The following is a 24,221-nucleotide window of genomic DNA, read 5'->3' as shown; positions in this document are numbered from 1 at the left end:
GAGAGTGTGGTGCCCCTGAGGCTGGGGGTTCCCTTATGTCCTAGGGGGAGCAAACGGGGCTTTTCCTCCACAGATAAAAGGCTCTTCTGGGCTACCTCAATGCTGATGGAGCCCGGACACCACAGTGCAAGGTTGGAGTGGGCGACCCTGGGCCCAGAGCCCTCTTCCCTGGGGTCTGAACTAAGGTGACTGTCTCTTTCCAGCCCTGTCCTCCTCCTCACCATGGCTTGTTTGTGGTGTGTCCTAGAACTTCAGTTTGAAGCAGGAGAATAAGGAAAGTTTCTGGGAGCGTCCATTGGCTGGAGCTGAGAGGTCAGGTCATTGATCTGTTGGTTGTTACAACCACCCAGGGTCCTGAGAGCGTCTCTGTCTTTTCAGCAAAGCATCTGGCCCTGCACCACGGACATTCTCCCATCTTAAGTATTTGTAATTTATCTTCTTTTCCTTTTGCTTCTAAGTATTGGCAAACATTATAGAAATGTAGAAGGAAGAAAGTATTCCTTTCCTACAGGCTGCCCTCCTCCTTGGGTGTCTGTACGTGAGAGCTGGAAATAGAAGATTCTAAGAAATCCTGTAATATGTAAGAACAAGGGGGAAACTAATGTAGACTTGAAATCTGCACGTAATTTTTGAAAGTAGTCAAACCTCTGTTCACACTTCTACCCTTTGGGGTGTGTGTGTGTTTATCTTTTAATATAAAAACTGATTATATATTTATGCTTATAGTCTAATAAATCACTGTAAGTTGTTTGTTTTGGGGGGGTTGCAGACTGCTGAGGTATGAAGTGTCTAGACTTGCTGTCCTGAAGGGGAGTGAGCAGAGCAGAGGAATCCCTACGCTTAATGCATTCAGTCCCCTTGATATCCCTTAATAACCATCATGGGTTTGTAATCCATGGAGTTCTCAACACACTTCCAACCCTGTAGTTATACTTTAAGCCTCTAAAGTCTCTGACTGTTGGACTTGCCTGGTGGTCCAGTGGTTAAAAATCCACCTGCCAGTGTAGGGGACATGAGTTTGATCCCTGGTCTTGGAAGATTCCACATGCTGCAGGGCAACTAAGCCCATGCGCCACAACTACTGAGCCCGAGTGCTGCAACTGCTGAAGCCCCAGCGCCCTAGAGCAAGAGACGCCACAACAGTGAGAAGCCCGTGCCCACAAGTAGAGAAAGCCTACACACAGCAGTGAAGACCCAGCGCAGCCATAAATAAATAACTAAAATTATTTTTTTTAATAATAATAAATAAAGTCTCTGACTGTATCACACAGACCTTGGGAGGAGGCAGGAATGTCCTCCCAACCTAAGTCGTGGTTTAGATGGTGACTTGATGGCCATTTTCCTCAGCAACAATCTGGCAGTCTGGGTGGGGGAAGTACTGCTGAGGTCACGTTGCAGGTACAGCAGGGGAAAGGGGAAGTGAAAGATGAACCCAGAGCCAGCGAAGGCTCCCAGGCTTTGAAAACAAGACTTTGAAAAACTCCCTTCCTCCTCCCACCGGTGCCACACACAACCCTGAATGTGAGCGCTCAGAAAACAGCAGGGTCTCCACCAGCTGCTGCCTCCAGCGCAGCAGCACATGGATAGTGGAGAGTCCTGCATGCCATGCGTCCTTTCAGGCCCCTGGTTGGCTTCGAGGTCTCTGGTGTTTGCCCAGGGACCTCTTGGGAGGGCCTCTTACATCTTCCTCTCCACTCTGAAGAGGGGCCTTAGCCCTTCTATCGGGGTCAACCCTGTGCTGAGTTCAGAGGCAGAACACGCAGGGTACCCTGGGACACTCCCTTGCCAGCATGGAGGAGCCTTTAACTGCTTCAGGAGACGTATTCTGTCAAATTACCCAAGAGATCTGTGCCCAACTAGGCCAGTTCCCAACTGCTGTCATTGTTCCAAGACCTCAGTTCAGTTCAGTCACTCTGTCGTGTCCGGCTCTTTGCGACCCCATGGACTGCAGCACGCCAGGCTTCCCTGTCCATCACCAGCTCCCGGAGCTTGCTCAAACTCATGTCCGTCGAGTCGGAGATGCCATCCAACCATTTCATCCTCTGTCGTCCCCTTTCCCTCCTGCCTTCAGTCTTTCCCAGCATCAGGGTCGTTTCCAATGAGTCAGCTCTTCGTATCAGGTGGCCAAAGTATTGGAGCTTCAGCTTCAGCATCAGTCCTTCCAATATTTAGGATTGATTTCCTTTAGGATGGACTGGTTTGATCTCCTTGCAGTCCAAGGGACTCTCAAGAGTCTTCTCCAACACCACAGTTCAAAAGCATCAATTCTTTAGCGCTCAGCTTTAACATCCCAAAAGTGAAAGTCGCTCAGTTATGTCCGACTCTTTGCCACCTCATGGACTATGCAGTCCATGGAATTCTCCAGGCCAGAATACTGGAGTGGGTAGCCATTCCCTTCTCCAGGGGATCTTCCCAACCCAGGGATTGAACCCAGGTCTCCCACATTGCAGGTGGATTGTTTACCATCTGAGCTACCAAGGAAGCCCTTAACACCCCAGAGAAAGTACAAAAAATGAAATCCATGGATAATTCAAATACCTGGTTTTTGTGGGGGTTTTTGGCCATGCTGTGTGGCTTGTGGGATCCTAGTTCCCCAACCAGAGATCAAACCCAGCCCCCCTGCAGTGGGGGCACAGAGTCCCAACCACTGGTCCACCAGGAAATTCCCAAGTACCTGCTTTTATTTATTTTTTTTTTAATAATTTTATTCATTATTTATTTTTGGCTGTACTGGGTCTTCACTGCCGCACAGGCTTTTCCCTCGTTGCAGAGCTTGGGCTTCTCACTGTGGCGGCTTCCCTGTGGAGCACGGGCTCTCGGCGAGCGGCTGTAGCAGTTGTGTTGCATGGGCTTTGTTGCTCTGCAGCATGTGGGCTCTTCCCCGATCAGGAATCGAACCTGTGTGGCAGGCAGATTCTTTACCACTGGACCACCAAGGAAGCTCCCCAACTACCTGCTTTTATTCAGCTTTTCCCCTGCATGTCTTTGAACAGAGCTGCCAGTAAAGCAGAGAGCCTGCCAACTCTGGCAGAGGGGCTAATAAGCAGTGATTTGGGAGGTGGTAAAGAAAACTGTATAATTAGGTATATTTAGTGGTAAATGAATGGTTAAGAAGCATTGATTTCACCCAACTTGCTTCAGGAACAATGCCGGCCCATGGTAAACAAACAGCACACCCTTTATGTAGCCCTACCAGTGGGGGGTGCCAGTCAGTCCCACGATGCCACCAGCCTGGGCACAAGCCTTTCCCAGGAAAGACCGTTGGCTGCAGGACCGGATTTTTCATGGCCACTGAGAAACCAGGCCAGTCATTTCTGAATCTCAGGCTTTCTGATTGGTTCTTGTGTGGGAGTGATGTCTGGGTTAACAGTCTACTATAATTAATTGTCATTTGGAAATGAGCTATTTTCAGGCTAAGGTAGGGTGGGATCTCAGGTGAGGGATTAAATGAGGTCAATGAGTTAGAATCATTGAGGTTGCCCAGGATTGGTGGAGCAGTGGACACCAGTGGGCATTGGCCTCTATTGACATTATTCTCATGTTGTCTAGGAAGGAAGCAGCTGGGACATTCCCGACATTATCCCCCCAGCTCCCAGCTCCCATTCCACAGAGCCCTGGGAGTGGCCGAATGCCTCCTGCTCTGCCCTCCTCAGTAAGATACTGGGATGAGCACTTTCCAGTTGGTGGCAGCAGGTGCCCCGACCTTTGCTTTATCCCGGGGGCAATGGGAGCAGAAGGGGCTCCAGTAATAGCTCCCTCTGTGGCGTCCGAGCACACCCGACCAGGACGCTGCAGTGAAGCAGGAGGACCGCTAGGCAAAGCCAGGAGGTCAGGGCGTGTCCTTACCTCTCTGGACCCCAGCCTCCCTGCCCGGGAGATGAGGGTTCTGCCTAAGTGGTTATTTCTCTGATTTTCAGCTTATTCAGTAAAGTTCCAGCACGGAGACCCTCTTTCTTGCTCACTGTAAATCCCCCCACACCCCCCTGAATGCGAGACTCCAGGAGAGGAAGATGCCATGAGGCCCCCTCCCCGCAAGAGGTCCCTGGGCAAACACCAGAGACCTGGAAGTCAGCCAGCAGCCTGAAAGAACACACTGCACACACGATTCTGCTCCATCCTGGTACCGCTGCCATGGGAGCTACCGCATCCCTCTACGATGGGAGTGGGAGCTGGCAGCAGCCAGGTGGCTTCTAAGGTCTCTTCCGCCCTTAGATTCCAAACTTCTTCATCCTGGCCTGCACCCAGGCTTGTCTTCAATTCCAGTAGAGCGTCTTTCCAGAAATGCTGTTGGCAATAGCCTCTCATTCCTTGGATCATGTAAAGCAGGCATTATTGTTCTTAAGAAGCTTTGCTAAGACTTGGAAGACTCTAGCCTGCCTGCCTTATTTATTTGTTTCTTTCTATTTATTTTTGAGAAGGTGGGTGATAAGCCCTGGCCGTCTCTTCAGATCCATGAGAGGCAGTATCTGAAGCCAGTGCAAACTGTTGGTGCAGAATCAGGGTGGGCAGCCACACCAACACTTCTCCTGCCATCTCTGCCAAGGATGAGCCCTCCTAGGGTCCCTCTCCCTGGGGATGTCCAGGCATCAAGATATGGGGCCATTCTGACCTCAAAGGTAATAGATGGTATCACACGGCCTGATGTCTGCCTGTCCTCGGAGTGTCTGCCTTGGAAAGAAGAGCAAGTGTTCCCAAGGGCCACAGGCATGATTTGACCCAGCAGGAGACCCTCAGTGGCTAGAATCCCAAAGGCAAGGCAGGCAGAGGCCTCTCACTCCCCGCAGGCCTCGTCCGTCACCCTCAGCGCACCTGCAACCCTTGAGAGGCAGCCCCAGAGATGAGGTGTCCCAGGAGGTCCTGTAGCTCATGGTGGCTCTGAGTCTGGGTTGAGCTCGTGTGACTAGGGTCACCATCGGCTTAATAGGTAAAAGGTGATCTGAGGTCAGGTGGCTGCCCACCCTCCCTTCTATTGGGTTCTCTTCTGCTTTTGGATTTCTACTTCCTAGACCTGGACTGGGGAGGCTACTCTAAACACTCTGTCATCTAAATACATCTGGTCTCCATGGAGCCACTAGCGTGGCAGCTGTTTCCTGGCGACCTCCTCCCTGGGCAGCAGGAGGGACTCCTTCGTTTGAGGTCTGTGTGTGCTGAGCGAGGATGGAGCCCTGAGGTGGTTGGGCGGTTCATGTGAGCATGTTGTCAGCCCTGGGTCTCTCCAGCCTCGCAGACTCTCCTGTCTTTATTGGGGCAGGGGTTTTATCCTGCTCTGAAATAGAGGAATGGGATTCCCCCATGTCCCCCTACCCCCTCCACCCCGTACAGCCTGTGAGTAGCCAGCTGAGCGAAATTCCAGATTCCCTGTCTGTTTGCTGGGCAGCATAACAGCCTCTTTGGTCTTGACTGACCAGGGAGAAAGACAGGAGGATACCTGTAACCGGCTCATTTTCTTCTGGCTGTTTTTAACCTGTCAGAGCTGCCCTTAAGTTAGCTATCAGGGACCAATTCTGGAAGGATTTCTTGATACCAACCGTAAAACTAAAAATCATTTCATGGCTACGCATCTATGAGAGAGGCAAGGCCGAGAGGGTCTGGCTGTGTCAGCTCGGAGCAGAGAGTGGGACTGACCCTAATTAAAATGCTCTGAGTCAGGCATTTCTTGGCTTGCAGGAGTGTACCACCCCCACATCCCCTTGGCCACATCTCGTGATTGCCTGTCGTCCCAGAGTGCTCAGCAGGGAGCACCAGCTTCCCAGCCGTGAGGGTCCGGGGTGGGCTCAGCCTAACTCTTCGCGGCCTGGGTGCCTGAGCACGCCAGCAGGACCCAGAGCAGCCTAGCCAGTCCGGGTGTGGTCTGGGAGCAGGAGTTAGAGATAAGGCCTAAGTTCAAGGACTCTCAAGAAACCATGGCTTTAAAAACAAAACAGTTACTTTTAAATCTTACTGTTTCTCTCTTCATTCTCAGGGGACCTTGCTTATTTTTATAAATTTTCTTCTCATGAGAATTTTTTCCTCCTCCCACCATCAAGCTCACCAGCCCACCTGGACTCCCATCTGTGGCCACCCCTCCCCTGGGCTGTGGATCCCACCCCATCTTTCCTGTTCAAGGACTTGGCTCCTTTACTCCACCCCCATTTTCCGGCCATCCTGTTGGCAAAGCTGGTCAACAGAGTTTTCTGTATTGCTGTCTCCTCTTTTTGCTTCCTTCTTCTTCCTCTTCTTTTCTCTCTTTAGTTTTTCCTCCATGTCATCATACATCCTGTTTTCAAGGTCCAATTGCCCCATCAATATCAGTTTACAAATACCTCATTTGCTTGAAACAGGATCCAAAAAAGCTCTGACTCTCCCTGGCGGACCCCTCCCAGGCTTTTGTCCCTACCTCTTCACCCCTGTTGCTTTTCATCAAGGTTCGCGTCCCTCCCTTTATGTGGGAACATGACCTGATGGACTGATCACTCCCTCCCTTTGCAAATTGTCTTCACTCGGCTTCTGGAGTACACACTGTCCAGACTTCCCACCTGCCTCGCTGGCTGTGCCTTCGCAGTCTAAAGCAGTGATCCTCCACCCTGGCTGTGCCTTCGCAGTCTAAAGCAGTGATCCTCCACCCTGGCTGGGCGTTAGGATTGTCTGGGGAGTATTAAAAAGAATTGCTGGCTCCTGGGCCCCGCCCCCAGAGTTTCTGCTCTGGTTGATCTGGGTGGGGGGCGCCTTTGCCTTGTTCTTTTCCTCCAGTTCCCCACGTGACCCTGTTGTGCAGACTGCGGGAGGGCCCCCGGTCCGACGTTGGAGTGCCCTGGCTCCATGCTCAGATGCTCCTCTTTCTTCATTCCCAAGATGATCTCATCCAATTCCACAGCTTTAAATACCATCCAGACTGATGGCGATGACCTCTTTCTGAACTCCAGACCCACTTATACAACTGTCTCCTTGACATCTCTGCTTAGATACCTGATAGGTATCTTTTTATTTTATTAATTAATTAATTGATTTCATTTTTGGTTGTGCTGGGTCTTCATTGCTGCATGCGAGGTCTCTCCAGTTGGGGCAAGCGAGGACTACTCTCTAGTCACAATGTGCAGGCTTCCTGTTGCGGTGGCACAGGCTCTGGGGCGTGCAAGCTTCAGTAGCTGCAGCTCGCAGGCTCTAGAATACAGGCTCAGTGGTTGTGAGTAGTTGCACAGACTTAGTTACCCCTCAGCATGTGGGATCTTGCTGGAGCAGGGATCAAACCTGTGTTCCTTGCATTGCAAGGCAGATTCTTAATATGTGTCCAAAGAATACCGCCCGCCCCCCCAACACATGGATGTTTGGGACTTACTGTGGCCAATGTACTGTGGCCATTTCCGATCTGGAAATGGCACTGCCATTGAGTTACTCAGACCAAAAACCTTAGAATCATCCTTAGCCTCTTCCTTTCTCTCCTACCCTACATCTAATCTATCTGTAAGTCCCCGGGGCACCACCTGCAGAATAGATGTTAAATCCAACCGTTTATCATGTCCACCACTACAGCCAGCTCCCAGCTTATCCACTGGGATAGCCTCTCAGCCAGTCTGTCTGCCTCCACCGTGGCCTTCCACAGTTTATATAGACACCATATAGATGCTAGAGCAGCTTTGTATATTGAATTATGTTGTTAACATTTCCCTGTTTTCAATAACTTCCCATCAAACTAAGAATGAAATGCAAATTCTTTTACAGCAGCCTGTATGGCTGCATGTGCTGTGGCCCTTGGCTGTTCTCTAATCTCATTATCTCTCACATCCTTGCCATACCAGTTTCTTTACTGTTGCCCCTGCCTCAGGACCTTTGCACCTGCTGTTCTTCTAACTAGAGCACTCTTCCCCTAGTTACCTCTGTTGTCATTTCCTCAGTGAGATCCCATATTTATAGCAGACTCCTAATCCCTGCTTTGTTTCTTATGGCATTATTCATTCTTGGCACTATATTATATATTTGCATATGATTTACATTATACAAGGGCAAGGACTTCTGTATAAGAATAGCATTTGATGGAAATTACCTGGAGGTCCAGTGGTTAAGACTGCAAACTCTCACCTCTGAGGGCCCAGGTTCAACCCCTGGTTGGGGAACTAAGATCCCACAAGCCACATGACACAGCCAAAAAAAGAGTAGCATCTGGTATATACATGGCGGGTGCTCAGTAAATCTTAGTTGAAACATTTGAATCTTCAAGGCTCAAGCCTCCCCTTCTGGCTACTGCTAAACTGAACATTGGGCAAGAGACATCTCCTGACCCAGTTTGTGACAGATGTGCATTCCTTGTCACCTCTGCTTGAGGCTCTAGACCAGAGGTCGGGAGACTTTTTCTGTAAAGGTCCAAATAGTAAATATTTTAGGTTCTGCGGGCCATACAGCCCCTGTCGCATCCACTTAGTTAGGCCCTCATAGCACCAAAGCAGCTGTAGATAATGCAAAACAAATGGGTGTGGCCATTTTAATAAAACTTTATTTGCAAAAATAGGCAAGCTTGTTGACCTCTGCTCTGGACTCCTACTGATTCTGAAAGTTTTGGCCTTTTCTCCCAATTTTCATGGGCATAAATGTACTCGCAGTCTGATCGGCGGGATGAATTTCTTCCCAGAAGTGGGGAAGGCTCCTCCTGGAGCAGCTCTGGCTTGTTTAACCAGACCATCCACTTCCTCACTACTTTGGAAGATGCCCATGTGGAGCAAAAGGATGGCGAGAGTATGTGGGCTTTCTTCTTAAAGGAGCCACAGCAGCCTTTTCTCCTCCCTCCATCTTCCAAAAAGCAGAGCTGCAGAAGACACTGCACTCATGTGCACCGTGGGCTTTTTACTTCTTGTGACTTAAAGAAAGGAGGGGACTGCATATCGCTTTCTCGTGTTCTCCTACAACATACTAGAACAGCATACAGTGTTTTATATGCATCGTTCGCTTGGGGATCTTAAAGCTAGGCTGGATGAAAAGACTTGGATTTAAAATCTGCCTCTGCCACTGACTAGCTCTGTGACCTACTTTATAGGGTTGTTGTGATGGTAAAGTTAAGTAGTGTTTGTAAAGCATGTCATCATAGCTGCTAACATTTAAGTGCTTTCAAGGCATTGTGCACTTTGATAAATACAGTTAAGGTATTATCTGAACCCTCACACAACCGATGTTTTTGTAGATCAGGAAACTGAGTTTAGGGACTTCCCTGGCAGTCCAGGCTTAAGACCCTTCGCTCCCAATGCAGAGGGCATGGGTTCCATCCCTGGTCAAGAAATTAAGTCCCACATGCCACACGACACAGCTGAGAGAAAAGGAAACAGTTTAGAGAGGTAAAGTTGCTTGCCCAAGGTCACACAATGAATGTGTAGCAGAGCCCACATTTAAATCCAAGTTGTCTGCCACCTTCACAGTGCACATAACAAGCATTCCATAAGCGAGGGCTCTAGGGACTTCCCTGGTGGTCCAGTGGTTGAGAATCCACCTCGCAACGTGGGGGACGTGGGTTTGATCCCTGTTTGGGAAGCTAAGATCCCACATGCCACAGAGCAACTAAGCCCGTGCACTGCAACTATTGATCGCACATGCCACAACTAGAGTCTGTGTGCCTCAACAAAAGACTCCACATAGATGCAGTGAAGACCCCATGTGCCACAACTGAGACCCGATGCAGCAAATAAATAATTAAAAAAAAAAAGATGGCTCTAGTTATAGTCAGTGGTAGCTGCTCCAACAGGTTTTGTGTCTAAGGAGTAATTTTGAATACGATTCGGCAGTGGTGCATCCAGGCAGCATCGTGTTCATTAGCCCCATTTCACTGATTCTCTTGCTCAGGGGCCCTCAAATGAGGCTTCAATATTTGCTCTCCTCCCACTTTCAGAGCCTGTGACCTTCCTGGTGCCATGAGTAGCTCCTGGCAGCTGCCACTCCGTGGCCAGGGCAGGGGTGGGGGCGGGGGAGGAGACCTCGGTTGTTCACCTTGATGTTGCACTTTCTGAACAGCTTCCAAGGTATGAGCTCAAGCTGTTGACAGAGTTCCTAAAATTCTTTCGTCACTGACTCAGGGACATCCCCATCCTCCTTCCTGTTCCCTCTCAAGAACTGTGCTGGGTTGTCGCATTGATTGAAGATCTCCTTGTCCCCTGAGATGATGGAAATGTTTTGTCAACCTGCTGTAAAAGAGTGGTTAAAGGATGGGCTTTGGAACCACCTGCTAGTGAGCTATGAATACTAGTTCGTGAGCGCAGAGAGCATTACTGAGTCTTCTTTGACCCTGAACTTATGTTTGGCTAAGTGCTGCAACATTGGTATAACTAAGAATATTCCTTCCATTTACTTATTTGGAGTATAATTAACTTACTATATTTGTTTCAGGTGTGCAACATAGTGATTCAGTATTTTTATTCACTATAAAATGATCACCGCATTGTCACCGTACAAAACTATTATAATATTGACTCTGTCCCCTACCCATGAATTACTTTTTAACTGAAAGTTTGTAACTCTCGATCCCTGTCACCTATTTTGCCCACCCATTGCCCCCACCCCCACCCCAGGAATCACCAGTTTGTTCTCTGTAGCCATTAGTCTCTGTTTCCTTATGTTTGTTTGTTTTGTTTTGTGGCTGAGTAATATTCCATTGTATATATACCACTTCTTTATCCATTCATCTGTCGATGGACACTGAGGTTGCTTCTGTAACTTGGCGACTGTAAATAATGCTACATGAAATATCACCGTGGTTTCATTATTCTTAATAATCTTGGCTAATGCTTATTGAGCATTTTTTGCTTACCAAGGTCCATGCTAAGCCTATTCATGCTTTATATCATTTGATCCCCTAAACCAATAGACCTTTCTGCAATAAAGGAATGTTCTACATCTGCACTGTCCAATACAGTAGTCACTAGCCATGTGTGGTTACTGAGCATTTGAAATGGGGCTAGTACAACTAAAGAACTGTATTTTTACTTTTGTTTGATTTTCAATTTAATTAAACTCAAATAGTCACATGTAGTTAGTGGCTACTGTATTGGACAGCTTAGCTCTAAACAATGTTTTTAACCTCTTTTACAGATGAGAAAAAGTGAGGGTTAGAGGGTTAAGTAATTTGCCAAAGGTACTTACTTTATAGTAGCAGAGCCAGTCTTTGGACCTGTGTTTCCTCTCCAGAGCCCTAGCTCATCACCACCATGCTATACACTCTTTCTGTTATACCTTTTGTGAAGCTGTTTCCTATTTGCAGACTTTTCCCTAACTCTTCCTACCATGTATATGTATGCAACACCCCCTTGAAATGTACAAGACCTGTCCAAATAAAGTTGGAAAACTTACCGAAGGATATAAAAGAAGACCTGTGTAAATGAAAACAAAACAAAAAAAATTCCAGGAACTTCCCTGGTGGTCCAGTGGCTAAGACACCACACTTCTAATGCAGGGGGCCCGGTTTGATCCCTGATCAGGGAACTAGACCTCTCATGCCATAACCAAAAGAGTTCCCGTGATACAACTAAGACCTGGTATGGCCAGATCAATTAATTAAAATAAATTAAAAAAAAAAATCTCATGTTCCTGGTGGGAAGACTTGGTATTGCAAAAACACCATTTTCCCCCCAAATAGTCTCTGGACTGAGTATAATTTGCTTCCAAATCCAGAAAGTAATTATAGGGAAATGTTATTCTAAAAAAATATGCCAGGAGAGTCAAAACACTTCTGAAAAAGGATGGTTGCGGATGGAGTGGCCTAATTCTGTCCATAGCAAGATGTCTAGAAAAATGGCTTATTAAATCACAAATCAGTAAGGGACTACCAATAAATGTGGAAAATGGGTTATCCATCCAGAAATTAGTAAAGCTGAATCCTTACCTCATGCCATACATAAAAATCTAAACATTAAAAAAGAAACTAAGAAAGTCCTGAAACTATAGAAGAATAAAGGTACTTTTTATAGTATTAGACTAGGGAAAATGGGAAATTATAAAGGAAAAAATGGACAGATTTTACTGTACAAAAAATAAGAATTTCTCAAAAAAAAAAAAAAAAGAATTTCTCAATGGGTAAAAAAGCACCATAAGCAAGGTTTAAAGGCCAATTGAAAAACAAAAGCAAAAAGAAAGGTCAACTCACACTGAGCAAAAAACGAACAAATACAAAAACACCCCACATAGCAACACACAGGATTAAAACCTTAACTAACAGAGAGTATCAACAGAGCAATAAGAAAAAAGACAAGCAACCAGGAGAAGGTTGGGCAGAGGTGTGAATAGGCAATTCACAGAAAAAGAAATACAAATAGTGAATAAGGGTGTTCCACTGCATTAGTGATCAGAGAAATACAATTTAAAACAATTGGATACTGTTTTTCACCCATTGGACAGGCGGAAATTAGACTAATTATCCCTAGTTTTGGCCTGCATAATGGGAATGTAAATTAGTCCAACATTTTAAAAGGGCGCATAGCAAGATCTAGCCAAATTGTAGTTATGCATGTTCTTCAGCTCTGTGGTTCCACTCTGTATATTGTTCTGTTCTACCATACAAAAATAGCCACCCAGGCATCCGCAGATGTGCACTGCAATATTCTGTGTAACATCAAAGAAGTGAAGACAATAGCTGTATCTAACAATGGTTAAAGCATGGTGCAGCATATTTTAGAATACACTTGTGGCTGTTAAAAAAGAATGGAGTGGATCTCTCTGTAATGATATGGAAGTATACATTTGATATATTAAGAGAAAGCAAGTTTCAGCGCAATGAGTACAGCATGATCCCATTTCACTCTTTTATTTCAAGTCTTTGTATGCAGGAAAAGAGTTGGAAGGGCATGCACACAGGCTGTTGGCAGTGGGGGCAGGGAGAGGAGGTCTTTATATATATATTTATATGCATATATGTGGGGCTTCCCTTATGGCTCAGCTGGTAAAGAATCCGCCTGCAATGCGGGAGACCGGAGTTTGATTCCTGGGTTGGGAAGATCTCCTGGAGAAGGGAAAGGCTACCCACTCCAGTATTCTGGCCTGGGGAATTCCATGGACTATATAGTCCATGGGGTCACAAAAAGTCAGACACATCTGAGTGACTTTGACAACAAAAACAACAATGCACACACACACAAACACACACTTTCATGTCGCTTACACCTTTACGATGAGCAAATAATGCTTTTAGAATATATCTTGTTTTAAGGTATCTTGACCTGAAAAAGGAGTCTGAGTTCAGCCATGGCTCCCTCACTTAGCTGAAAATCATAGTGAAGGACTTACCTTCTTTGACTTTAGTCACTTTCTCTGTTTAAAGATAAATAAGTAAAATTTTAAACTTTTCCATATTTTTCAAGTGTTACGGTGGGTGTGGCTCCTTTATATTCAAACAAATGAATGAGCCTGTGTTTTCCTTCCTTAATACAGGAGTTGCACTAGATCTCTAAAGATCCTTGCAGTTCTTACATCTAAGAATCTCTGATCCCAGATTTTCTTGGATTTTGAAATTTTAAAAAAAAGTGGAAGGGGGGACTTCCCTGGTGGTTCAGTGGTTAGGACTCCACACTTCCAATGCAGGGGGCCTGGGGTTTGATCCCTGGTCAGGGCACTAAGCTCCCACATGCCATATGGCCTGGCCAAAAAATAAAAACTTAAAAAAAAAAAAGAAGCTAGACCTGATGTCATGATTCTCGGTGGGAACCCATGCAAGCATACCTTCAGCCACTGCAGTTTCTGGAGGCTCTTTGCTATTTCTTTTAGTTGTAGGAACCTCTGCTCCTTGGGAGGAGGGGCAGACCGTGCAGGACGGAGGCCTGTTCGGGGCCAGCAGGGCCGCTGGGTTTACTCTGGGCCACAGAGAAGAGAAGCTATTTTTGTTGTGGGGGCTGAATGGTTGGCCCCTGGCCAAGAGCGCGTGCTTGCTGGTGTGGTCAATGCGTCTTGCCTACTGAGGCCGTTTCTGCCACTGCTTCCAGAAAACACTTGAGAGCACATTCGTCCAGTGCCAGGAGCTTAAACCTGAGATGAGTGTACAGAGATGTTCTTTTTTGAGTGTCCTTTTTTGTGTGTCCTTCCCCACTCTGGCCTTTAGAAGGGCAGCAGTAGATCAGAGAGAAGTGGGAAAGACTTTCCAGAGCTTTGCTCCTTGACAGAGGCCCTCCTCCTCACGGCAGCTGTGGAGAACTCAGTTCTGATCTGGGCTTTCTTGTCCTTATTGGAGCTGAGTGAGTGGCCCTTGCCTCCATCAGTCTGCTGAGGTTACTCCATGCTGCAGCTCATCTCACCTACTGGTCAAATCTCTCTATTTTTAATATGAGGTTGGTTGCTGTTCAGTCACTGAGTCATGTCCAACTCCATGAGACCCCATGGATTGCAGCACGCCAGGCTTCCCTGTCATCACTATCTCCCCAAGTTTGCTCAAACTCACGTCCATTGAGTCAGTGATGCCATCCAACCATCTCATCCTCTGTCATGCCCTTCTCCTCCTCCCTTCAATCTTTCCCAGCATCAGGGTCTTTTCCAATGAGCCAGCTCTTTGCATCAGGTGGCCAAAGGGTTGGAGCTTCAGCTTCAGCATCAGCCCTTTCAATGAATATTCAGGGTTGATTTCCTTTAGGATTGACTGGTTTGATCTCCTTGCTGTCGAAGGGACTCTCAAGAGTCTTTTCCAGCATCACAGTTCTAAAGCATCAATTCTTTGACACTCAGCTTTCTTTATGGTCCAACTCTCACATCCGTACATGACTACTAGAAAAACCATAGCTTTGATTATACAGACCTTTGATGGCAAAGTGATGTCTCTGCTTTGTAATACTCTGTCTAGGTTTGTCATAGCTTTTCTTCCAACAAGCAAGCATCTTTTCATTTCATGGCTGCATCACCATCCGCAGTTTTGGAGCCCAAGAAAATAAACTGTCACTGCTTCCATTTTTTCCCCATCTATTTGCCATGAAGTAATGGGACCAGATGCCAAGATCTTAGTTTTCTGAATGTTGTCTTAAACCAGCTTTTTCAATATCCTCTTTCACCTTCATCAAGAGGCTCTTTAGTTCCTCTTCGGTTTCTGCCATTAGGGTGGTATCATCTGCTTATCTGAGGTTATTGATATTTCTCCCAGCAGTATTGTTTCCAGCTTATGATTCATCCAGCCTGACATTTCACATGATGTACTCTGCATGCATAATATTAGGTTATTTCTTTTTTTTTTTTTAGATTTATTTATTTAGTTTTGGTTGCACTGGGTCTTTGTTGCTGTGCACAGACTTTCTCTAGTTGCCGTAAGCGGGGGCTACTCTTTGTTGTGGTATGTGAGCTTCTCATTGAAGTGGCTTCTCTTGTTGTGGAGCATGGGCTTTAGTTGCTCTGTGGCATGTGGGATCTTCCCAGACCAAGGATTGAACCCACATCCCCTGCACTGGCAGGTGAATTCTTAACTACTAGACCACCAGGAAAGCCCCCAAATCTTTTTTCAGTCCAGCCTGGGAATGGTGTAATTCTTGGTATAGGGCTCAACCTGGGCCTGGCGGGTACCTGGATCCATATCCAGCCAGCTTCCTCAGGTAAACCCAGTGTCCCATGTCAGCCTCTGACAAGAAGGCTGTCAGAGCAGGTGCCCACGTCTCTCAGCCCTTGGTTTGTGCAGAGGGGCAGCTTCAGGCAGGCCTCCCTGTGGCTGACTCCGGGGTGGAGCGGGGGGATTTACTGGGCACTGTGTGTTCATTTGTATACACAATACTGTAGGTGGCGCTCCTAGAGTTACATGGCTTGATGGCCCCAGGCTGGAAGCGTGGTACCACCTGAGACCCACATGTCGACCATGACTTCCTCACCAGCATCAAGCTGTCATGTGACAAGCACACAGGGCGCCTCTTGGGGACTGGGCATCCCTCCTGTGCCCGCTGACACCTGTGGTTCAGGAAAAGCAGCTGGTGCAGGCAGCTCGAGGTTGATTCTGTTGGTCATCGTGGATACATCCTTTAACTGATGTTCTTAGCTACTTTCTTTTTTCTTTTAAGTTTCATTTCTTTCTTTATTTGCCTGCATTGGGTCTTCATTGTGGCATGTGGGGTCTTCTTTGTGGTGAGCGGGCTTAGTTGCATTGTGGCACATGGAATCTTAGTTTCCCGACCAGGGATTGAACCTGCATCCCCTGCATTGGAAGGCAGGGGATTCTTAACCACTGAACCACCAGGGAAGTTCCTTTAGTTACCTTCTTGATTCCAGACCTTCTGTGGCCCTCCTCTTTGTCCATTTCTCATCTGGGGGGATTTTGTTTTTCCTTTCAGTTGCAGAGCTATTTTGCTGCCTGTGAAGATGAGACCCCTGCCATCCGCAACCATGACAAAGTCCTGCAGCGTCTGTGTGAGCACCTGGACCACGCTCTGCTCTACGGGTAAGGGGACAGCAGTTTCTGGAGAGGACTATGCGGCTGGACAGGGCAGGACCAAGGCCATGAGCAGCCTCCAGAGGGAAGTCCCTAGCCTTGTCTGCCCTTTATTTCTTCTTTCCTGGCAGAAAGAGATTGGTCTCACTCAAGGGGGCTGCAGACTGTCTAAGGTTGTCCCAGTAATCCGTCTCTGAGCAGGCATGAATGATGGGGGAAGGGATTAGCCACAGATGAAATGATGGCATGAAGGCCTGCTGGTGGAGGAGGAGGAGGAAGCCTGTGGGTGCCCTGGGAATCCCAGCTCTCAGCCTTGCACTTCCTGCTGACACAGAGGCTGGTGGGCCCGCCGACCACAGCGTCCCAGGGTGGCCCCATCCAGGTCACAGCAGCTCCTGTCCTACTTTCTCAGGCTGCAGGACCTCTCATCTGGCTACTGGGTGCTCGTGGTTCACTTCACCCGGAGAGAGGCCGTCAAGCACATCGAGGTGCTGCAGCACGTGGCCACCAACCTGGGGCGCAGTGAGTAGAGCAGACTGACTCGGGGAAGCTCCGCCCTCCCTGCGGGCAGCCTGGGACTCAGGTCAACCTGGGAGGCCAAGTGCCTCGTGGTGTCCAGTGGCGGAGGGCTGTTAAAAGGCCAGCGCTCTCCCCAAGGCCTCGCTTCTCCCCAGCACATGACATCTGGCTGCAGCCTCGTGGCTGTGGGGAAGACGCTGAAGAGAGCTGGGCTCCTTCTGAATCCCAGCCCGAACATGAGTGAGGGGTCTCGCCTCTCTCCCTGAGCTATGATCAGTGTCAGCTACAGGGTCAGTGCAGCATCCTTGCATTTCTCAACCCATCTGGGGTTTGCAGTCTGCCCTGTCAATCCGAGTTTCCTGGTCATTATAGACTCGAGTCTGATGGGGAAGGTCAAGATTTCAGGGTGTGGCAGTCCCACAAGAGAGAAGGCTGTTGGGGTGCTTGCTCCCCTTGGCCACTCCTCCTCCCTCCCCTCCTTTCCAGGCCAAGGAAAGCTGGCACCTGCTGGACCTTCCTCCCACTTACTCCTGCCCTTCATTTGCAGGCCGGGCCTGGCTCTACCTGGCCCTCAACGAGAACTCCCTGGAGAGCTACCTGCGGCTGTTCCAGGAGAACCTGGGTCTCCTACACAAGTACTATGTCAAGTGAGTGTTCGGACGCTGGGTCTCACGCACGCAGCTCTTGTGTGCCCCTGAGCCTCGTCCCAACGTCTTATCCATGCACATACCACACTATGCCAACCTCCCCCCGCCAGGGGCCTAGCCTGACTGGGCAGCCTGAAGACACACCAGTGATGGCCTGAAAGACAATAGAGCTTGCCTGTGATGGCTCTGGCCAGGAGTCCAGGTTCCAGCTGTGCTCCATGAGTGGTTTGGTGCCTGATCAGCCTTTTTCTGACCCTCCAGCCAGGCCTCAGACCTGACCAGAACACTCAGCCTTTGCTGGCATTGCTGCGGGAAGTGTTTAGAGCAGCTGCCGAGAGCTGCCACAGGCCCCATATCTGAAGACACAGGCAGTAAAGTGCCTGTGGCTCCAGACCCAGGCAAGAGTGCTGGAAGGGGCCAGGCAGAGGCCACATCAAGCCTGGGGATGGAGGGAGGATGTCACACGTCAAACTTCAACACAGCTGGCTTGTTGGGGAGGCAGGGCCATGCTGGGAACCAGACCCAGAGCCACCATGAGTGACCCCATCTCATGCCCCGCAGGAACGCCCTGGTCTGCAGCCATGACCACCTGACCCTCTTCCTGACCTTGGTATCTGGGCTAGAGTTCATTCGGTTTGACCTGGACCTGGTGAGACATCCCGGCTCTCACTGCTCATGGGGGCAGAGGGGTGGCCAGGGTGGGCGAGGTCCCGCCCAGGGAGCCTGATGGGTGAGGCTGAGTCTGAGCATCGTCCTGTTTGTTCAGGTGAGGGAACAGCTCAGGGTCTGCCCAAGGGAATTGAGGTGACTCTCTTGGCCAGAATTCCTGGTTTGGGTGGCTCCTTCCTGTCTCTCTGTCCCAACTTGGAGAAAAACCACATCACCTAGAGTATTTTAGCACTTAATACTCCTTCATGTTCAGAACATGAATCTTTGAGAAAGTCAAGGCAGATTCGTCCTTGTGCCTCCTGTGATCCTGGAAGCCTCTCAGCTTCCTGCTTCCCAGCCTCCCTCCTGGTCACAGTCACGGTCACGGTCACACACTAGAGTCAGTTCAGTGCAGCCCAGGAGCTTCAGAGGCACCTCTGCGGCCTCATCAAGATGCAAGAAACTGCCCCCTCCTAATCGGGCCACCAGCCTAGACCCAGACTCCAATAGCACAGACCTAAAAAGTAGTAGAAACTGGAGAGAATGAGTACAAGGAGTTACAGAGGGGCAGGAGGTCCAGCGGGCACTGTCATCCCTGGGCCCCGAGCCCTCAGCCATATGGGTCACAGCCATTCACAGTCCTCCTCTAAGCAGTTTATTTCTGGGTTTAGTACCTTAAGCACATTGATTTCCAAAGAAAAACCAGCCTGGGAGAGTGTGAAGGCAGGTCCAAGGAAGGCCATGTATTCAGGCCCACTGTGGCCTGCTAGCACTCCAACCTGCCTCTTCCCCTCTCTCCTCAGGATGCCCCCTATTTAGACCTGGCCCCCTACATGCCCGACTACTACAAGCCCCAGTACCTGCTGGACTTTGAAGACCGCCTCCCCAGCTCAGTCCACGGCTCAGACAGCCTCTCCCTCAACTCCTTCAACTCTGTCACCTCCACCACCCTGGAGTGGGATGACAGCGCCATCGCCCCATCTAGTGAGGGTGAGTGCCAGGGCGGGAAGGGGCCGACCTCTGTTGCAAACGGATTCTAAGCCGCGTAAGCCTGGCCAGGGGGCATCTTTCTCGGCTGGTCCAGTGGTGGAAATTCAGTGTTAAACCAGGCCAGTCACTTCCTGGCTCTTCTCTTTCTCAATGTCTCAGTGGTGGCTCAGAAACTGATTCTGGGGATCAGAAGCCATGATGAGATCTTATGAATGCTAGATCCCTTTTCAGAAGGCTGTAAACATGCACCAGGGCAGTTCTCTGCGGTCAGGAGGATTAGGAAGGCAACCTGGAAACTTCCTGACATTGCAGGGGTGAGCACCGCCCACTTCGGGGGGGTGGTCCTACCCTCAATTCTAGGTAGAAAAGGCTAAGCAACCCCTGGAAGGAGGAGGGAGAACCCAGTGGGTCTCAAAGTTTAGAGGCAGACGCCCCCATTTCCCCTGGTCCATCGATTTCTGAGTCCCTTCTGTCCTTGACAGCGTGTCAGAGGCAATCACACACATGGCAGCAAAGACCAAAAAAGAACATCCTCACGTCTGTAGTCATTTGTTGTCTTAGTCCAATGGCTGGTTGGAACAGCCTGCTTTCTTCCAAAACTTTGGCCTCTGTGTTGATTTGTAAAACTGGCTGTTTCCCCACCGTTTCCCCACATGGGAAATCAGAGCCGTTTAGGTACTGCACCCCACCTCATCTCCAGCGAAGGGGCTCCAAGCACCAATTCAGCCCCAAGGGCACCCAGAATTGCATCAACATTGAGACCTTGACCTTCTCTGTTTCTGCCTATGATGTGGTCCTCTCCCAGGGAGGGCAGTTACTTTCAGTCTGGTGTTAGCCAGATTTGTATTGCTCTCATAGGAGCAGGAGATAGCAGCTCAGTCTCCTTGGGGTGGGCTCAGGAAAGTCGGCGGGACAGGCCTCAAAGGAGCAGACAGACTGCCCAGCGACGGAGGTGTCCCCTGAGCCCACCTCATTTTAGCTGCTGGGTTTGGCAGGAAGGAGAGCAAGGGGTAGGAAAGGAGGTTAGGTGCAGGGGAGCTGTGTTCTTCCGGTCTTAGAATGGATTGCCCGCAGGTCTTCCTAGGGGTCAGAGGTTACTGGGCCAGTGCCTGAACTGAGAAGCAGCTGGGATCCTTGGAAGTTCCCCTGAGGTGGTCAGAGAAAATATGGAAAGTTGAATTTTTCCTCTCTTGTGTTCTCCCTATGTCTCCCACCCTGTTGCCCCCCACCCTCCCTGTCCTGCCAAACTACCTGTGTTTCTAATCTTCAGTTTTGTCCCTCGTTTTTGTAGATTATGATTTTGGAGATGTGTTTCCAGCAGTGCCGTCTGTACCCAGCACAGACTGGGAAGGTGGGACAGAGTCCGCTGTTACCCTCTTTTCCTGTTTTGCAACCTTTCCATACCAAGCTTGCTGCATGATTCAGAATCAGCTTGTTATTTATGATAATGTCAACGATCGTAATAAAGCCAAGTCTGGTGTTCTGACAGATGGAATTCTGCAGTAGAACGTGACCTTGAGGCCTAGGCCAACCCCTTCTCCCAGTGCAAGATTCTTCCCCTTATGCCGTGGCCTTGAGTCGCTGAGTGCATTTTGGGGACACACGGATCACCCGTCCCGATTCCAGCGCCAGTCATGCACCAGACGTGTAGGGGGACTGCCAGCTGTGGGCCCCAGCGGGGAGACTGTTCAGGGAAACACTGCCTTAGAGCGTGGGGGTTGCGAGCTCCTTTAGGTCAGACACGCCTCTGTGTTACAGACATCAGGAGGCAATGCAGACGGCTTGATCCACTTCTTAACGGCTTCCTCGTGGGTGTTTTTGGAGGAGATTGAGGTCTGAATGAGGGAAATTGCCCTAGCACGGCTGAAACGTCCTTTTTGAAATTTTAAGGTCAACTAATGTGAAATCTGTCAGGCACTTCCCTGTTGGCCCACTGGTTGAGACTTTGAACTGCCAATGCAGGGGGTGTGGGCTTGATCCCTGATCAGTGAACTAAGATCCCAAATTTCATGCAGCGTGGCCATAAAGAGTAAAAAAAAAAGGAAATCTGTTCACCCTTCCACCCTGTCCACTAGGTGGCAGCAATGCTTAGGCCTTTTTCTACTGGTGACGCCACTCCTGGGCTTGAGAACAGCCCTGGAGCTATTCTTGGGATTCCCGTGACTACTCCAAGCAGAGGACGTGTTTCTGAGAAGGTTAATCCTTCCTCCTTAAAGCTGAGGCCAAAACCAGAGCCCCTCTTAATAAACAGCCCTGCCCTGAGGGCTGCTTCTGCCCAGGGTGGGTGCGGGGTTGGCCTCTGGAGGAGGTGGTGCCGACTGGTCACCCTGAGCCAAGGGACAGTGGATCTGCTCAGAGCTGGCCCCTGCGTTGTTACAGCCGTCATCTGAGTCACGGATGACGGAGGCTGTTTTCCCAAGTAATGTGAATGTGCAGTAGCTTTGGTTTGAGGGAAATAAGATATGGCTTTGAGAAAAATACATGTATGTCATCTGGCCAAGAGAGTAGCATTGAGGAGTCCCCCATTTTAAGTTGAGATTAGCTTGAAATCCAGAATTCCATCATAACGTCATTTGTCCTTTCTGCCTCTCTTCTTGCAGCTCACATGCTGGGCACTGATCCCCGCACCCCAGGTCTAACAACTAACCCCCCCGAGCCAGCTACTCTCCTGTTGCAGTCACTTGCAAGCAGGGCCTGACCCTCCTCCGCAGCCCTGCAGAACCCCTCGCGGCCTGAGGACTAACACCCCGTTGCACGCTTGCTCAGGCCGGGCTGGGCTCCGGGGTGGGGTGAGGTTGGCCCAGTAGTGACCGCCCCCTTTCCTGGTTCCTGAGCGCTGGCGATGCCCCGAGCCGGTTTGGCAGCTCCCCTGAGGCGGCTCTGTCTTCTCACACCTGGAGAGGAGCAGGATTTGGAGGCAGCTCCAGGCCCTGGGGTGGGGACTGGGGAGGCCTTTCCAAGAGCCCTGGCTTATGTACAGAACTGGTGGGTATCCCAGCCCGGACCCCACCACGCCCAATGATCTGCTTGCTTCCCTCCTGGGACCCCTTCCCTGGGCGGCTGCACCTCTCGGGGTCGAATAGGAACACGTGGACTTAGCAAGAGCCTCCTCTCAGACTGAAGGGCAGGCTTTTCTGCATCTGAGAAACAAGCTCTGGGCGTCCCTGGAGATTTGAAGAAAGGCTCCTATTTCACCCGTGTTTCTCTAGCAGAGCTGGCAGCTGCTCCTTACCCCCTCCTACAGCCTTATATTAAAAGACAGTGTACTTTTGATGCCATGCTGCGTCAGCAGACAGCTGCCCCGTGACTTCCCAGATCCACGAAGCAGGTTGGGCCCTTCCAGATGAGGCTGAGGGTGGGAAGCCTGTGTACCACGTCTCCTCTGGCAGATAAGGGCCAGCAAGATGTGCACAGGCTGGCAAATGGGGCATGAACATCCTGTGTCCTTTGCCATCAACCGTCACCGTCAGCCAAGCTATCCTGCCAGCCTGGGTGGCTTTCCATCTACCACTGGATAAACACCGCTTATGCTTACATGCTAACACTCCCTCCTCTCAGTGTCCCGTTCCAGGGACCTGGGATGGACAGTTGGGGGTGGGAGGACTGTTAAACCAGCTCCTCTCCAGAGGGCCTGTCTCCCTGGGGGAGAGTGCCCAGGCGGGGGCCAGTAGGCAGGCTGAGGTTTGAATGAAATGAAGTTGTCAGCACCTGCCTCTCGGGAGAAGGGCCCACGAGGCATCTCTGCGAGGGCAGCGACTCTGCACACCTTTCTCCCCCTTCTGCCCTCTTCACTGTGCTCTAGGTCCTTCTTCCTGCCCTTCCCCCTGCTCCTCACCCTTGGACTCCCTGTCCGGGCCTCTCAGCGTCTGCAGCCCTCATTTTCTCTGATCCTGGTTCTCTTCTCTCCTCCTTTGTCCCTCTGTATCTGCCACCATGGGGGCCCCTTCAGAGGACTTTGGGTATCTCAGTCCTGTTAAGGGTGTGTTGCGCTAATGGAGGCGCATGTTAGCCTGCAAGATGTGCGGCCCATCTTCTGAGCCATCAAGGTCACCACCCCCACAGGGCTTAAACCTGGAGCCTGCTTAACCTTGAGGCTCTTGACTCAAACTCATCCAAATTGTTGAGAGCTCTGGGGGATCCAGAGGGGGTGACAATGGCGTTCCTCCAAGTTGCTCTTGAAGCACAAATCCCACGTCCTGCTGGCGGGAGGGTTCCACTCCTAAAACAGGGCCACCCCGGTCAGAATGCCCTGGGAAGAACTCGCCCGCCTCCCTCCCGAGATAAGGCATGCTTTGGGGGCCTGGGGTCCCCACCTGGTGTCTGAAGGGCTGTCTCGTGTTTCCTGTTCTCCCAGACGGAGACCTCACAGACACTGTCAGCGGCCCACGCTCCACCACCTCAGACCCAACCAGCAGCAAGGCTTCCACCAAGAGTCCCACCCAGCGCCACAACCCCTTCAATGAGGACCAGGCCGAGACTGTATCCTCCTCCGACACCACCCCTGTGCACACAAGCTCTCAGGAGAAGGGGGAGTCCCACACCCCAGACCTACCGGACACCTGCACAGAGCTCGAGGTCATCAGGTCAGCGGGGAGGGGGCCCAAGAAGCTGGGTGAACGTCCTGGTGTCCCTCCTGTCCACTCCTGGCATCACTTTTTAGTCCACACACCCTTTCACCCCGAGGACATTTGGCCTTCTTTCTGGAGACCAGGTACCCCCACCCTGTTCAGTAGTTCTTTGATCAAGAGGAAAAAGAGGGCCCGAGGCTAGAAGATGGGTGGCAAAGGCAACAGCATGGATGGCTTCAGGGGCCAGGCCCAGGCTGCCGGGGGCATTTGTCCGGTCCATCCAGAAAGTACCTTCAGCCTGGACTTCTTTCCAAGGGAGTTCTTGGACATTAATGCACAAGTTCTGAGATTTGTACCAATTCTAGTTGAGCATGGCTCACTGAAAGAAGAGCATCTCCATCACATTGACGGGGACGTAGAAGGAAGGAGGAGGTGGATGACAAGGTTGGAAACTCTTGGCCAAGAGCCTCCTCGGCTCCCTGACCTCCTCTGGCTCCTGCTCTTGAGTCTCTCCACCTG

General features: G+C 50.0%; 1 protein-coding gene across 3 annotated transcripts in view; it reads left to right on the top strand.

Moving 5' to 3' along the window:
- Positions 1-24,221, top strand: part of PLEKHM2 (pleckstrin homology and RUN domain containing M2) — a 39,347-nt gene that overhangs the window by 7,709 nt on the left and 7,417 nt on the right. The window contains exons 2-8 of one of the 3 annotated variants that reach the window (XM_043923282.1): positions 16,233-16,339; positions 16,743-16,852; positions 17,397-17,496; positions 18,058-18,145; positions 18,948-19,134; positions 20,426-20,485; positions 23,489-23,717. In XM_043923282.1, the coding sequence (XP_043779217.1) occupies positions 16,233-16,339; positions 16,743-16,852; positions 17,397-17,496; positions 18,058-18,145; positions 18,948-19,134; positions 20,426-20,485; positions 23,489-23,717 (881 nt within the window). The remainder of the gene's footprint in view (positions 1-16,232; positions 16,340-16,742; positions 16,853-17,396; positions 17,497-18,057; positions 18,146-18,947; positions 19,135-20,425; positions 20,486-23,488; positions 23,718-24,221) is intronic. The other 2 variants (XM_043923283.1, XM_043923284.1) reach the window with 2 other exon arrangements.

Source organism: Cervus elaphus, chromosome 14, assembly GCF_910594005.1.
Source record: "Cervus elaphus chromosome 14, mCerEla1.1, whole genome shotgun sequence".
NCBI classification, from domain to species: Eukaryota; Metazoa; Chordata; class Mammalia; order Artiodactyla; family Cervidae; genus Cervus; species Cervus elaphus.
The sequence above is the reverse complement of the archived record's forward strand: the minus strand, read 5'-3'. Positions and strand labels throughout refer to the sequence as shown.